General features: G+C 36.6%; 2 protein-coding genes across 4 annotated transcripts in view; one reads left to right on the top strand and one right to left on the bottom strand.

The window, feature by feature from the left end:
* Positions 1 to 13127, top strand: part of PMPCB (peptidase, mitochondrial processing subunit beta) — a 50420-nt gene extending 37293 nt beyond the window's left edge. Inside the window, exons 5-13 of the mRNA XM_037836471.1 lie at positions 1353 to 1551; positions 1955 to 2034; positions 7331 to 7443; positions 8268 to 8411; positions 9195 to 9355; positions 12219 to 12304; positions 12384 to 12472; positions 12612 to 12687; positions 12772 to 13127. Of these exons, the coding sequence (XP_037692399.1) occupies positions 1353 to 1551; positions 1955 to 2034; positions 7331 to 7443; positions 8268 to 8411; positions 9195 to 9355; positions 12219 to 12304; positions 12384 to 12472; positions 12612 to 12687; positions 12772 to 12836 (1013 nt within the window). The 3' untranslated portion in view covers positions 12837 to 13127. The remainder of the gene's footprint in view (positions 1 to 1352; positions 1552 to 1954; positions 2035 to 7330; positions 7444 to 8267; positions 8412 to 9194; positions 9356 to 12218; positions 12305 to 12383; positions 12473 to 12611; positions 12688 to 12771) is intronic.
* The window catches only part of DNAJC2 (DnaJ heat shock protein family (Hsp40) member C2), a 32804-nt gene continuing 31927 nt past the window's right edge, over positions 13083 to 13959 (bottom strand). For all 3 annotated transcript variants that reach the window (XM_037836468.1, XM_037836469.1, XM_037836470.1), the window contains exons 16-17: positions 13545 to 13699; positions 13083 to 13215 (exon numbers count right to left, since the gene is read on the bottom strand). In XM_037836468.1, the coding sequence (XP_037692396.1) occupies positions 13141 to 13215; positions 13545 to 13699 (230 nt within the window). In that variant the 3' untranslated portion in view covers positions 13083 to 13140. The remainder of the gene's footprint in view (positions 13216 to 13544; positions 13700 to 13959) is intronic.

Raw genomic sequence — 13959 nt, 5'->3', positions numbered from 1 at the left:
TGTAACTGTTTTCTGGAGCACTGAGACAAATGTGCCAGTTCTTGCTGATTATTCAAAACTTCTGTGGGAGGACAGAGCCCTGGAGTGTCTCACTCTGCCATCTTGATTGGGGCAGGGACCCACCAGTCCTCTCTGAGTGGTTGTTTATTCTAGCCCACCCCTTTCCATTATTTACCCAAAGAACTACAGGGAAGGATAAAAAGAGGACTAGAGAAACGAAGGGAGAAGGCAAAGTCCTTTTTTATTCCTGTCTTCTGGCTGTCCTGCCAATGAGAATGGAAAAGCAGAAGGTGCTCCTTGAGGAATTTGAAGGTAGAAGTGCTCCTTGAAGCAGCTCCCACTTTGGGATTTGCTTGAGGTTTTTATCCCTTCAAGTGGGTGAAGCTTTGTATATTCATATGTTTAGTGTTATCCAGACTTTTATGATCATCCATCCTTAAAATCATTTATTCTCAACATATGTATATTTATAAACGAAATACGTTACTGTGCTAACATATACAATCTTAATTACACATTAAAAAGAAACACAGGTGCATCAGATTGAAACATAAATTCAAATAGAACTTTTGTATAAATATTTGATGCCTTCATTAGTTTTTCCCAAGGGTCACTTTCCCCCCCGCCCCCAAGGGTGACTTTTAATCCTTTGATAGTCATATGTAGTTCTTTTGGAGGACTTATCTTCTTCAAAAGTAAACTGCTCCAGCTCTGCTAGATCATCATTTATCAGTGAATTGCTAATGTTAAGAGTTTAACCAGTATTGACCAGATGGATGGGACTAGATACTGGGATTAAGTGGGGAAGGCTGTTTGTAGTCTCCATGAGGAGACTAATTTTATAAGTGGATCACTGGTAGATTATTTTAGATGATGATAATCCTTTATAAAGTAGTCTCATTGCTGGGGCAACTTGGATAGTAAATATCCAAGGATATGGAATTTCCATATGGTAAGTACAGATGTGAAACCTCTGTACTTACTTGTATGTTTTAACACAGCTAATGTTCCACTTTGTAATTTTCATATAGATCAATCTCCTTTCATATGCAGATTTCCATGACATTTTGAACAGGTATAGAGTCACTACAAAGTTATGTGGCGGTCTTTGCCAAATTTAGTTTTCCTCAAGCTCTTCTGGACCACAATAGTTTATATTTTACATTTTTAAATTTTAAAATTGTCCTTTTAGATATATCACATGTATAGGAAAATTTGTTTCTTCCCAGTTTAATCATTTACTCAGTATTGATGGACATTATTGTGGTTTCTGGTGCTAGTTTAATAGATTTCAATAGTATAAGTTAAGATTATTGACTTAGTCTTTCTTCGTATGTTTTTCTTTCAATTAGCTGTAGAAATTCTTGCTGACATTATACAAAACAGTACATTGGGAGAAGCAGAGATTGAACGTGAGCGTGGAGTAATCCTTAGAGAAATGCAGGAAGTTGAAACCAATTTACAAGAAGTTGTTTTTGATTATCTTCACGCAACAGCTTATCAAAATACTGCACTTGGACGGACAATTTTGGGACCAACTGAAAATATCAAGTAGGTAAAATCAGTTCTCAGATTTTTTTTTTTTTTGAGAAAGATTTATGAATTGGAAAAATTTAATATTCACGAACATTCAAAAAGGATGTTTCAAAAAGCAATTTTGTTCCTTCCTTTGATAATCTGAATGAAATTTTAGTTAGCTACATTTTATCCCCACCAACTTCCAGCTGTCTGGGCTCATAGCAGCTTCTAGAACAAACAAGTGATGATATAAAATCTGTCTTTTTCCTTGCTGTAAAAGAGTTGAAATTCTTTGATACTTGTTACATATATCCTATTACTGATGGCATTTAACTCTTAGAGTACCTTTAAGATCCAGTTTGATTTCACATATATTATGTGAAGATCTATACTTTTTTATTTCCTTTTAAAATTGCTTTACTTACTCTATTTACAGATCTATAAATCGTAAGGACTTAGTGGATTATATAACTACACATTATAAGGGGCCAAGAATAGTGCTTGCTGCTGCTGGAGGTTAGTCAATTTAAATTTCTATAAATGTTTTAAATATACTTGTTAGAGTTATTTTCCATGATGATCTTAACAGTTTGATTGTTGAGATGTCCTAAGACTTTTTATTTACAGAGCAAATTGTCAAAGTATATTGTGTAAGGGGAATGTGGAGCACTGGAACCAGACTTTCCCTCTATCTTTAGTAGGTTTCATTTACAGAAAAAGCTTCTGGACCCTCCAATACATAAGTGTACACAAGTAGTGGAATTCACTTTCAAGAAAAAGGTAAATGAGTAAACTAGGAGAAATTATGGTTGGAGGTTAAAATCTCTTTGAGATTTACAATTCTTTCTTTTTTTTTTAAATTTTATTTTGAAATAAATTCAAACTTACAGAAACAGTTGCTAAAACAATACAAACCCCATACACAGAACTCCAGCATACCCCGACCCCCTCCCCCGATACCCCGATCCACCAACTTTAACATCCTGTCACACCACCATTTCTTTCTTTCCCTCCCTCCCTCCCTCCCTCCCTATTATCCATCATCTATTGCTCTGTCCTCTGAACATATGAGAGCAAGCTGCACATATCTTTGAACAAACAATATGATTCATGTATACTTTTCCTATGAACAAGAACATTCTTTTATGCAATCCCATTAAGCGCAGCTAAGAAGTTCAAGAAATTCAACATTGATACAAAGCTTACATTCTATATTTCCTTTTTTTTTTCTTATGTCCCATTTGTGTCCCTTTGAGCCTCCTCTCCTCCATCCTCAGATCCCATGCAGGATCATCCTTGGCATTTAATTGTCATCTATTTAGACTGTCTTTTTTTTTTCAATTGTGGAAACATATATACAGCATAAATCTTCCCATTCCACCCCCTCCCTAGCATTCCATTAGTGGGATTAATCACATTTAGAATGTTGCAATGCTATCACCTTCCTGCCATCCATTACTAGAAATTTCCCTTCACCTCAAACAGAAACCCTACACTCATTTCTTAACTCCCCATTGCCACTTCCCCCACTTCTCGTAACCCCTACCCTACTGTTCATCTCTGTGGTCATATTCTCTGATACTTTCTTTGTGTTTACCACGGCACTTAAATTTAACATCGTAAATCTATAACAATCTTGTTTTTCTTTGATACCAACTTAACTTCAGTAGGACACATAAACTATGTTCCTATACTCCATCATTCCCCCACCTTTATGTAGTTCTTGTCAAAAATTACATATTTTACATTGAGTCCAAAACCACTGGTTTATCATTACAGTATATGTATTTTAGATCCTCCAGGAAGTAAATAGTGGAGTTACAAATCAGAAATACAGTAGTATTGGGATTTATATTTACCATGTGATCTTTACTGGAAATCTTTATTTCTTCATGTGGTTTCAGTCAATTGTTTAGTGTCCCTTCGTTTCAGCCTGCTCAACTCCCTTTAGCATTTCTTATAGGACTGATCTACTGGTGACGAAGTCCCTCAGCTTTTGATAATCTGGGAAAGTTTTCATCTCTCCTTCATTTTTACCCCTCAGGTGTTTGTGAATTCTCCAAGTCTCTGATGGTTATTATTGACATCTATTTGTATTCCATTGTGGTCAGAGAATGTGCTTTGAACAAATTCAATTTTTTTTTTTTTAATTTATTGAGGCTTGTTTTATGTCCCAGCATGTGGTCCATTCTGGAGAAGGATCCGTGATCACTAGAGAAGAATGTGTGTCCCAGTGACCTGGGATGTAATGTTCTATATATGTCTGTTAAAATTCTCTCTCTCTCTCTCTCTCTCTTTGTTTTGTCTGTCGTAGTGCTCCCTTTAGTATCTGAAGTAGGGCCGGTCTTTTATTAGCAAAATCTCTCAGCATTTGTCTGTCTGTGAAAAATTTAAGCTCTCCCTCAAATTTGAAGGAGAGTTTTGCTGGATAAAGTATTCTTGGCTGGAAATTTTTCTCTCTCTGAATTTTAAACATGTCATGCCACTGCCTTATTGCCTCCATGGTGGCTGCTGAGTAGTCACTACTTAGTCTTATGTTGTTTCCTTTGTATGTGGTGAATTGCTTTTCTCTTGCTGCTTTCAGAACTTGCTCTTTCTCTTTATTTGACAGTCTGATCAGAATATGTCTCAGAGTGGGTTTATTTGGGTTTATTCTATGTGGAGTTCGCTGGGCATTTATGCTTTGTGTATTTACATTGTGTAGAAGGTTGGGGAAGTTTTCCCCAACAATTTCTTTGAATACTCTTTGTAGACCTTTAACCTTCTCTTCCCCTTCTGGGACACCAATGATTCTTAAATTTGGACATTTTATTTTATCTATCGTTTCCCTGAGATCCATTTCAATTATTTCAGTTTTTTTCCCCATTCTTTCTTTTGTTCTTTCATTTTCCATTCTCTGGTCCTCAAGGAGGCTGAGTTGTTCAACTTCCTCTAATCTTGTATTATGAGTATCCAGAGTCTTTTTAATTTGGCCAACAGTTTCTTTTATTTCCATAAGATCTTCTATTTTTTTATTTACTCTTGCAATTTCTTCTTTATGCTCTTCTAGGGTCTTCTTTATGTCCTTTATATCCTGTGCCTTGCTCTTCTTCATGTCTTTTATATCCTGTGCCATGTTCTCATTGTCTGTCTTTACTTCTTTGATTAATTGTGCCAAGTACTGCCTCTCTTCTGATCTTTTGATTTGGGTGGTTGGGTTTGGGTTCTCCATATCATCTGGTTTTATCATATGCTTTAAGATTTTCTGTTGTTTTTGGCCTCTTGGCATTTGCTTTACTTGATCTCTAATTTGTCAGAACTACAGCTTGGTGGCGTACACTTTCTCTAACCAGCAGATGGCATCCGTGTGTCACCTATTCTCAAGTCCATTCTCCCCAACTTTGTCTTTGTGGTGTGTGGGGATCTGATTCTTGTGGGGTTCAATTGGTGCACTGAATTTGGGTGTGTTGTTGGTACTGTCCACCCTGAATATGGGGCATGTGTCTGGGTGGTTAGGGAGGCAGGGCAGTTTTAATAATCAAACCTCCCAGGTGTTCCCGGAGATTTAAGGCTGTTGCAAGAGCCTAAGCCTTCATTTCAGTCATGCCCCAGATTGTCTCTGCCGCTGGCCCACAAGTCCTTGGTATTGGCGTAGGGTCCCTGGGATTTATGAGCGGGTCCCCCTTCTCAGCCGTGCTCTTCCAGGACCTTTGTTTCAGAACGCAGATTCCCGGTTTCACCAAATGCATGGTCCCTGTGGATTTAGCAGACCTTGTCTGGCTGGTGCATCGCTGGAACTGGTGTTCTGGGTCACTTTCTGGTTTTTATCTAATATTTTTCACAGAGATGTTTTTTTTGCCGTCTCACCCAGCCGCCATCTTAGGTTCTCCCCTACAATTATTTCTTGAAAATGAACTTTATCCTTGTTCAGGTGTGGACTGGGTATATTTATTGTTCCTTCATTCTTTTATTTGTTTGTGTGTTTATTCAATAAATCTCTTAATTGTTGCGATGGGGAGGAACTTAGGAAGCCATGAGAATATATAAGGGGAATCTAAACATGCAAGGGGCACCAGGAGAAGGCTTCCTTGAGGAAGTGTTTGAAACCAGTGAATGAAAGAAAATTTATATCAGATACTGCCAGATTTACTGGCAGTCTGAAATTAGGCAAAAAGTACATTTTAATTGGTTCCATTTTCCTTGTTTCTCTCTCTCTCTCTCTCTCTCTCTCTCTCTCTCTCTCTCTCTCTATTAGAGCAGAGTGAAGCTAGGTGGGTTGTTCTTTTGTGTCCTTATTGTGAATTTAATTTTTAAAAAATTTAATTATTGCCTGCAATAAAAAATAAAATTCTGCTTGTACTGGATAGACTTCTGAGTTGATTACTTGGGGGTGGGGAAGATGATGATGAGAGCTCAGTATGAACATGTTATTCCTTGTGGCTCTCAGCTAAATCATGTTATGTTTGTCTGGCAGGCAGTGCACTCTGAAATTCTCTTGAGTGAGTGAGTATGCTGTTTGCTGAAATGTCTAGCACTGACTGGGGGGTAAGCATTTGAAACTGCCCTGGAAAGGGGAAGGAACTGTTGGCTCGATGGGGCATCAGCAACCAAGCTGTCTAGCCTGTCTCTGCCATTGTTGGCACATGGACACAATGGGTTTTATCATAGTTCATGGGTTCTGAGATGCATGTTTTCACATTTTGACATTGCTGAAATTGGGATGTAACAAGTTGATGGCATGTCATAGATTAATTAGCAGTATTTTTGTCTTATTGGTACATGAATGATAAATCCATCTTTTGGGTGGAGGTAAGTAAACAGAGGTGGTGTTGGAGCAGGAGCTGAGTATCTGGTAGGTCTAACTAGGAAGGGTGGTTGGTAAAGATGATAAACAATTGGAAATTGTTGTTGTCAAGTGCTTCCTGACAATGTGATTGTGTACACATTCAGGTTTTCACTCTCCTCTTCTGCTGTCCTTGTACCACCGTGGTCTTCAAACTGTCTCATTACCTTCTGGCTCTCCTTCAGTAGAACTGAAAACAACATACAGTTTTACACTGTCTTGTTTTACACCACATATTTTTTTGAAAAATATGGATGTATGCTGGACTTTTATAGTCTACTAGAATGTTTCGTTTAAAGAAATCTTGGGGCTGGTAGTTTTTTTAAAGCACTTGCAAATACCTGAATTGTTTTTTAAGTTTATATTTGTGTTCAAGAATTCTTCACTAGCTGAATCTATTAGTCCCTGGGTTTGGATAGTAAGAGATATAGAGTAAGTAATAACTAAAGTTTTGGATGGCAAATAATGAGGGCTTGGATAGCCACAGATTTATTCAGAAATTTAGTTGAAATTATTTCATTCCTGAATTTTGATAGCAAGAATGAAGCATATCTACATATCCAACTTTCATTAAATGCGATACAGCCCATATTTGTATTCTTTTCTACTTTAAAAAATAATTCACTGAAAATTAACTTTTTGGCTAGTTTGCATTCTTTGACTTATAATTCAATACAACATGATTTTGTATGGAAAGTGGTATTTTCAAGCTGTCTTATCCTTAGCTGTGAATACATTGGTATGTTGATGAAAACTGTTGATTACACAGAAAACCATGTAACCTCAAGTTTTAGAACACCGAGCAAGTGAGTGTATTGTGAATTTATTCTTAAATGGCTTTTAATGAATGTGTTTATGTCTAATAACATTCATGTGTGACTTACACCACATTATATCATCTAGAATTTGTTGTAAACTAAAGTAGTGGCAGTTAGTTGTTCGACAGAGATTGTATTAGATAAATGTGAAAAATACTTTCGTTCCATTTAGGAGTTTCCCATGACGAATTGCTTGAGTTAGCAAAGTTTCATTTCGGTGACTCCCTGTCCACACACAAGGGAGAAATGCCAGCTCTGCCTCCCTGCAGATTCACAGGAAGTGAGGTAGGGCAGCCTTCCTAAACTGGGATTGGCCTTTGGGTTTCTTGTATTGTATTTACAAGTGAGTGTACCAAACGTGCATATTTCTAATAGGAGAAAAATGGAAGAAATAAATGGCTTAAACTAAAACAGTAAAAGGAAATATGGGATAGTAAAAGGAAATTTTATTTAACATCTATTTTCTTTCTTAAGAAAAGAAGACTTAAAGGGCAATGTTATAATTTGGTCTTTTTGTGCTTTATCTTTCTATGCCCATTTATATATTGTAAGGTAGAAAAGTAATCTTTTAATTAAAAATATCTAAAATTTTGATAGACTTTAACATCAGATTTACTAAGTTCTGCCCTTTACTTCTGGAGGTAGATGTTAGAGCCAGAACTTGCAGGGAATCCTCTACTTGTCAGCTATAGCTGTAAGCCTCCAAGAGGCTTAGATGGTTTGCCACAATAGGGATGATCAGAGTAGTATCCTGGAATGAGGCCTTGATGTTGGCAGCTGTATAAAACTGTAGCATTGGCAGTACAAAGATCAACCTGTAATACTGATATTGGGTTAAATTTAGAGAGAAAAATTCATTGACAGATGATTGATTGCTACCAGTGAAATAATGCAACCCTGTTGGATGAGATAACCATCTGGTAGCTAAGTCTGTTGTATTTCCGTTGGAGATCTTTTGGTGAAATTGATTAAACTATGCAATTAACAGAGGTCTAATAGTTGAAAAGAAGAGTAGAGTCATGGTGAACATTTTAACTTTGCAATTAATGTGACTGGTGAAATTTGTTCCTTTCTTATTAAGCATATTGTGTAATGGTTATCTTAACTAGATTCGTGTAAGGGATGATAAGATGCCTTTGGCACACCTTGCAGTAGCTGTTGAAGCTGTTGGTTGGGCACATCCAGATACAATCTCTCTCATGGTTGCAAACACACTGATTGGCAACTGGGATCGCTCTTTTGGAGGAGGAATGGTAAGTTTAAATGCTAATTTAAAAAGTAATTTTCCATGATCGTGTCTTCCAAATGTAAGTACTTTGTAAGAATTTTACTTTTAAAAAATCACAGCATAGAGCTCTGTACCATGAATTTTGACTTTTAAAATATAAACTGATCCTGGAGTGGGATAACTGGCAAAATTTGAATAAGGACAGAAGAACTGTACTATATCAATGTTAACATCCTGATTTTTAATAATGTAATGAGGTTAGGTAAGAAAATTAACTTCCTTGTTTTTCCAGGAACTGCACACTAAAGTATTTAGGGACAAAGGACTGTATTTGCAACTTATTCTTAAACAGATAAAAAAAATAGGTGTAAAGAAAACGACAAAGGAAATGTGGTAAAATGGTAATAGTTGCTAGAAAATTCAGTTAAATTATTTCAAAATAAAAAGTGTACATACATTTCATATAAATAGCCTAGGCTTCATGTACAGTATAATTTGAAATCTCTCAATATACACAGCCAAGAGCTAAAAATTGGGTGATAAGCAATGTATTAGGGTTCTAAAAGTGGGAAGAGCTACTTCACTAATTAAAAGGATTCATAGCTTTTACATACTGAATTTCTGTGAGGATGCATAGGGCTAGTGAGAGAATACTTAGTTTCATTGAATTTTAACTTTAAGATGCTGCTAGATAAAATTTTGGAAATTCAGTCTCAAGATATTCTCCATTTAGCACATATCTCGTTTTTCTTTCTGTTATTTTGGACACATGTACATACTGTTCTCTTGGACTATTTTTTTCTTACAGAATTTGTCCAGCAAGCTGGCCCAGCTCACCTGTCATGGCAACCTCTGCCATAGCTTCCAGTCTTTCAATACTTCCTACACAGATACAGGATTGTGGGGACTCTATATGGTTTGTGAACCAGCCACAGTTGCAGACATGTTACATGTTGTTCAAAAAGAGTGGTGAGAAAACAGCTTTGAGTAATTTAAATCTTGCCTACAATTCATCTTTTAAGCTACTTTCTTTTCTACATTGTTAATGATGATTATATTTTGCCATTTTTATTTTGCCGTTTAATCAAGTGGTTTCCATGCTTTTAAAGATCACCTTTTGTTTCTAGTCAAATCTTAATTGTGTAATAATGGATGGGAGCAGATATCAGGCAGATGTTTTTTGGTTACCACTGTTCCTTTTAAGATTTGCATGTGTTTTAGAGTAATTATTTTCTTTTACCCCATGTATTGTTTTTCTTCTTTGCCACACTCTTACCAAGTGACTTCCTTTAGGAAATCCTTGACTCCTCAAATAGTAATCTGCAGACAAATGATCTAGAAAAAGGGGTTCCCTAGTCTTAGGAGGGGTCTATAACTTAGATGTTTCTTCAAAGCCTCATATTGTAAAGCTGATTTATACTATAGGAAGTTTATAATCTCAGAAGCAGATTACTACTGTAATAAGATCAAGTGTAAAATGTTTAAATATCAACTAGAAGTTCCTCGGAATATAAGAGTAATCTGGGAGGTGGGGCAAGATGGCAGCATGGGGAGGTATGAAATTTAGTTAGTCCTCTAGAGTAACTAGTAAATAGTCTGGAACAACTGTTGGGGGCATTCATGACCTGACACACATCGTACACAGGTTGGGAATGGGTGGAACAGCTGAGATGGCACCATAGAACTGTAAATAAAGCTCGCCAAACTGTGGAGCTCGCACCTATCACCCACTGCCATGGCAGGCTGAATTGGAACCCTTCCCCGTGGGAAAAAGAAGTAGTCTACTAGGTGCAAGGGAAAGTAACTCAACCAAGCTCCAGTTGTGGTTTTAATTAACAAATTTGGACTACTGAATACAAACTACGAGCACAGTAAACCTGGAGTGGGCAGGAAAGGAACCCTGAGGTCTCTCCTGGCAGAGAGGAGGTGGGAGTGATGGGGGGAAAAATAAATAAATAAAAACAGAGGCTTTTGGAGATGGAGGCAACCAGAAACAACTTAAGCTTGGCTTCTGACATCCTTGGTCCCTGGCCAGGACAGGGTCCGCTGAGTGTTAAAGGCACAGCACCTCTTTACACCAGTAGGGAGCTGTGGGCTGACAAGCACCACTTGCTGTGCAGTACAGGAAAAGCACAGAGTCTAGAGGCCTTACAGGAAAATCTGACAACCTGCTGGGTCTCATGCTCAGGGAGACTTGATACCAATTACATCCTCTGAGACCTGGGCCCATCTGGCCTGGGAAAATCTGATTGGGGTGATTAAGGAAACCATATGCCTAGACAACAAAAAATTACAAGTCACACTAAGAAAAACGAAGATACAGCCCAAAGGAAAAAACTTATACTTCAAATGAGATACAGGAGTTGAAACAACTAACTTAAGATGTTCAAAATCTTCTAAATCAAATCAACAAGCTGAAGGAAAATGTGGAAAAAGAGATGAAGGATATAAAGACAACACTGGGTGACCATAAAGAATTTGTAAGCTTGAAACAACAAATGGCAAAACTTATGGGAATGAAAGGCACAATAGAAGAGATGAAAAAATACAATGGAGACATACAGCAGCAGATTTGAAAAGGCAGAAGAAAGTATTCATGAACTGGAGGACAGAACTTCTGAAATCCTACACACAAAATAACAGAGAAAAGAATGGAAAAATATGAGCAGTGTCTCAGGGAATTGAATGACAACATGAAGCACATGAATATACGTGACATGGGTGTCCCAGAAGGAGAAGAGAAAGAAAAGGGGCAGAAACAATAATGGAGGAAATAATCACTGAAAATTTCTCATCTCTTATGAAAGACATAAAATTACAGATTCAAGAAGCGTGGCATACCCCAAACAGGATAGATCCAAATAGACCTACACCAAGACATTCAATAATCAGATTATCAGATGTCAAAGACAAAGGTAGAATTCTGAAAGCAGCAAGAGAAAAGCAATCCATCACATACAAGGGAAGCTCATTTCTCACTAGAATCCATGGAGGTGAGAAGGCAATGGTATTGAAGATACTGAAAGAGAAAAACTGCCAACCAAGAATTCTATGTTCAGCAAAACTGTCCTTCAAAAATGAGGGAGAGTTTAAAATATTTTCAGATAAACACAGAGAGTTTGTGAACAAGATACCCGCTGTACAAGAAATACTAAAGGAAGCACTATAGGCAGATAGGAAATGACAGGAGAGAGAGGTTTGGAGAAATGATTATCAGGGTAAAAAGAGAGTGAAAAAAAAAAAAGAAAGTAATCTGACTTGGCTCTGAAGTTGCCATTGCCAAGAGAAAAATACAGTGTTTTAATCAAAACTATTAAGTCAGTGGTCAGAAGCAAGAGAGCTCCTTCGAAAACTTAAACTTACCTCTGGTTCCTTTTCTCCACCATTCGTAAATGCGTTACATCTCTAAATATGTCAACTGAAGTGTGTTTATTAAGTTTAAGCTAGCCTCAGTTGGATTCTTTTGCAAAATCACTGATCCACCTGACTTACATCCCCTAGCATATCAGACCCTAACAGATGGGAATTTGCAATGTCTCAAAATAATTATAGCATTTCTAAAAACGTGGCCAGTCTATTTTTGTACTGTACTAATCAGCAATTAGATAAATTGATAACATTTTTAAGAAATTAATACAAAGGAAAGGACAGAACCAGTAGTATTTTAGTACTTCATCTTCTACATTGGTGACAGCTTTTAAGAAATCAACGTCTGTTGCATTGTGGTATAATATGTAGAATATTAGCATCATATCTTTTAGGTCACTAACCCATAAAACACATTTTCCAACTACTTGATAATACCATCCATTTTTTTCCAAATACTTTTTAGGATGCGACTCTGTACAAGTGTCACTGAAAGTGAAGTTGCACGAGCCAAAAATCTTCTGAAAACAAACATGTTGTTACAACTTGATGGTAAGAATAAAAGCGTAAGTTATATTTTCATATGGTTGATCTCATATTCCAATACACCTTTTTCCTTCTCTTTAAACAGGTTCTACTCCAATTTGTGAAGATATTGGTAGGCAAATGTTATGCTATAATAGAAGAATTCCCATCCCTGAGCTTGAAGCAAGAATTGATGTAAGTAGTCCTTAGATATCATTGGGTCTTGTGTAAACGCTTCCTTGTTACAAAAGCTGACAATATGAATCCTAAATCATGCTTTAGTTTTTTAAATGTGTTTAAAAGCTATGGATGCTAATTATCTTCCCTATTTCAGGCTGTAGATGCTGAGATAATTCGAGAAGTATGCACCAAATATGTTTATGATAAGAGTCCAGCTCTTGCTGCCATTGGTAAGCCTGGCTCCTTTCCTTCTAAATAAAAAGTTGGCTGAGTACTTTTCTTTTAAGTAATAGTTATCTTCTTTTAATCCTTAGGTCCCATTGAGCAACTACCAGCTTTTAATCAGATTCGTGGTAACATGTGCTGGCTTCGTGATTAAAATGCTTAGTCACAATAATATTTATAAAATGCACAGAGACCTGCAAGATTTAAGCTATCATTCCATAAGGAAAAAATAAACACAAACATGTATATTTGGAAGTTTGAATGAAGTATTTTCTCAAGCTTTCAAAAGGATAAAACAACTTAACCTGAAGGTTATTTTGTACAATGGTTGACCTTTGTGTTCACAGAAATTATGTTGGGACTAATATACTTTTTCAAATTATTATCTTAAGAATGAAAATTTGTACAGTATTTTCAGTTTTATTATAAAAATGCACACAACAAAGATTGTCATGAAGTCATTTCTTGGCTCTACTTGCATTCAGTACTTGCTCTTGAGCAGCTTTCTTTGCTTTTACCATTTCAACGAGTTCCTAGGAAGGGAGAAAGGTGTTAAACTATTAAGTTTTCAGAATTTGCAAATAAATGCTTCTGGTAGTTGGTAAAAAGATTCAAGTTGTAGGAATATAATTAAAATACTACTGAAAAGGCTGAGGTCACTAATAACCAGAGCTAGAAAGATGTCCTTTTTGGAAAATTTCTAAAAAAGAGTGGCCCCATGACTACTTGAACACAAACAATGTGTTAGGTATTGCCCAGCATAAGTAATAAAAATACCAACTACAACATAAGCTACAATTGAAACAGAAGTGGACGATTTAAACAGAAGTAGAATCTATAAAGAACTCTAAAAATATAGAACCTTATATCGTTTCATGCAGTCCTTCTTTGTCCTGCCAGGCACCGTTTCTGCTATTTTTTCCCATCTTTCAGGTGTATTTACTGGATATGTTTTCAAAGCTTGTTCCAAAAGCTTCTGTTCTTCTGTTGTCCAAGGGGTGGAATCTGTGCATGGCCCTGTTTAAGAAAAATTTTTACTTGAAAAATCTTATCCTAATTGATGGAAAATCGTCTTGGAGCACCTTCCCAGATAAGTCTTTTGATGTACAGGTATCTTGCTAAGTGTCCATTCAAATCTGAGATGTGTAAATTTTGTACCAAATTTAGAGATGAGACATGTATAAACCTGTTAGTGAGAGAGGGAAAAAAAACCTGCATGATACGGCTCACATGAGAAACACCTCAAAGGCTATTTAAACATAGTATAATAGCAGGTT

The sequence above is a fragment of the Choloepus didactylus genome, chromosome 5 (genome assembly GCF_015220235.1).
Source record: "Choloepus didactylus isolate mChoDid1 chromosome 5, mChoDid1.pri, whole genome shotgun sequence".
NCBI classification, from domain to species: domain Eukaryota; kingdom Metazoa; phylum Chordata; class Mammalia; order Pilosa; family Megalonychidae; genus Choloepus; species Choloepus didactylus.
This window is presented reverse-complemented; position numbering and strand designations above follow the sequence as displayed.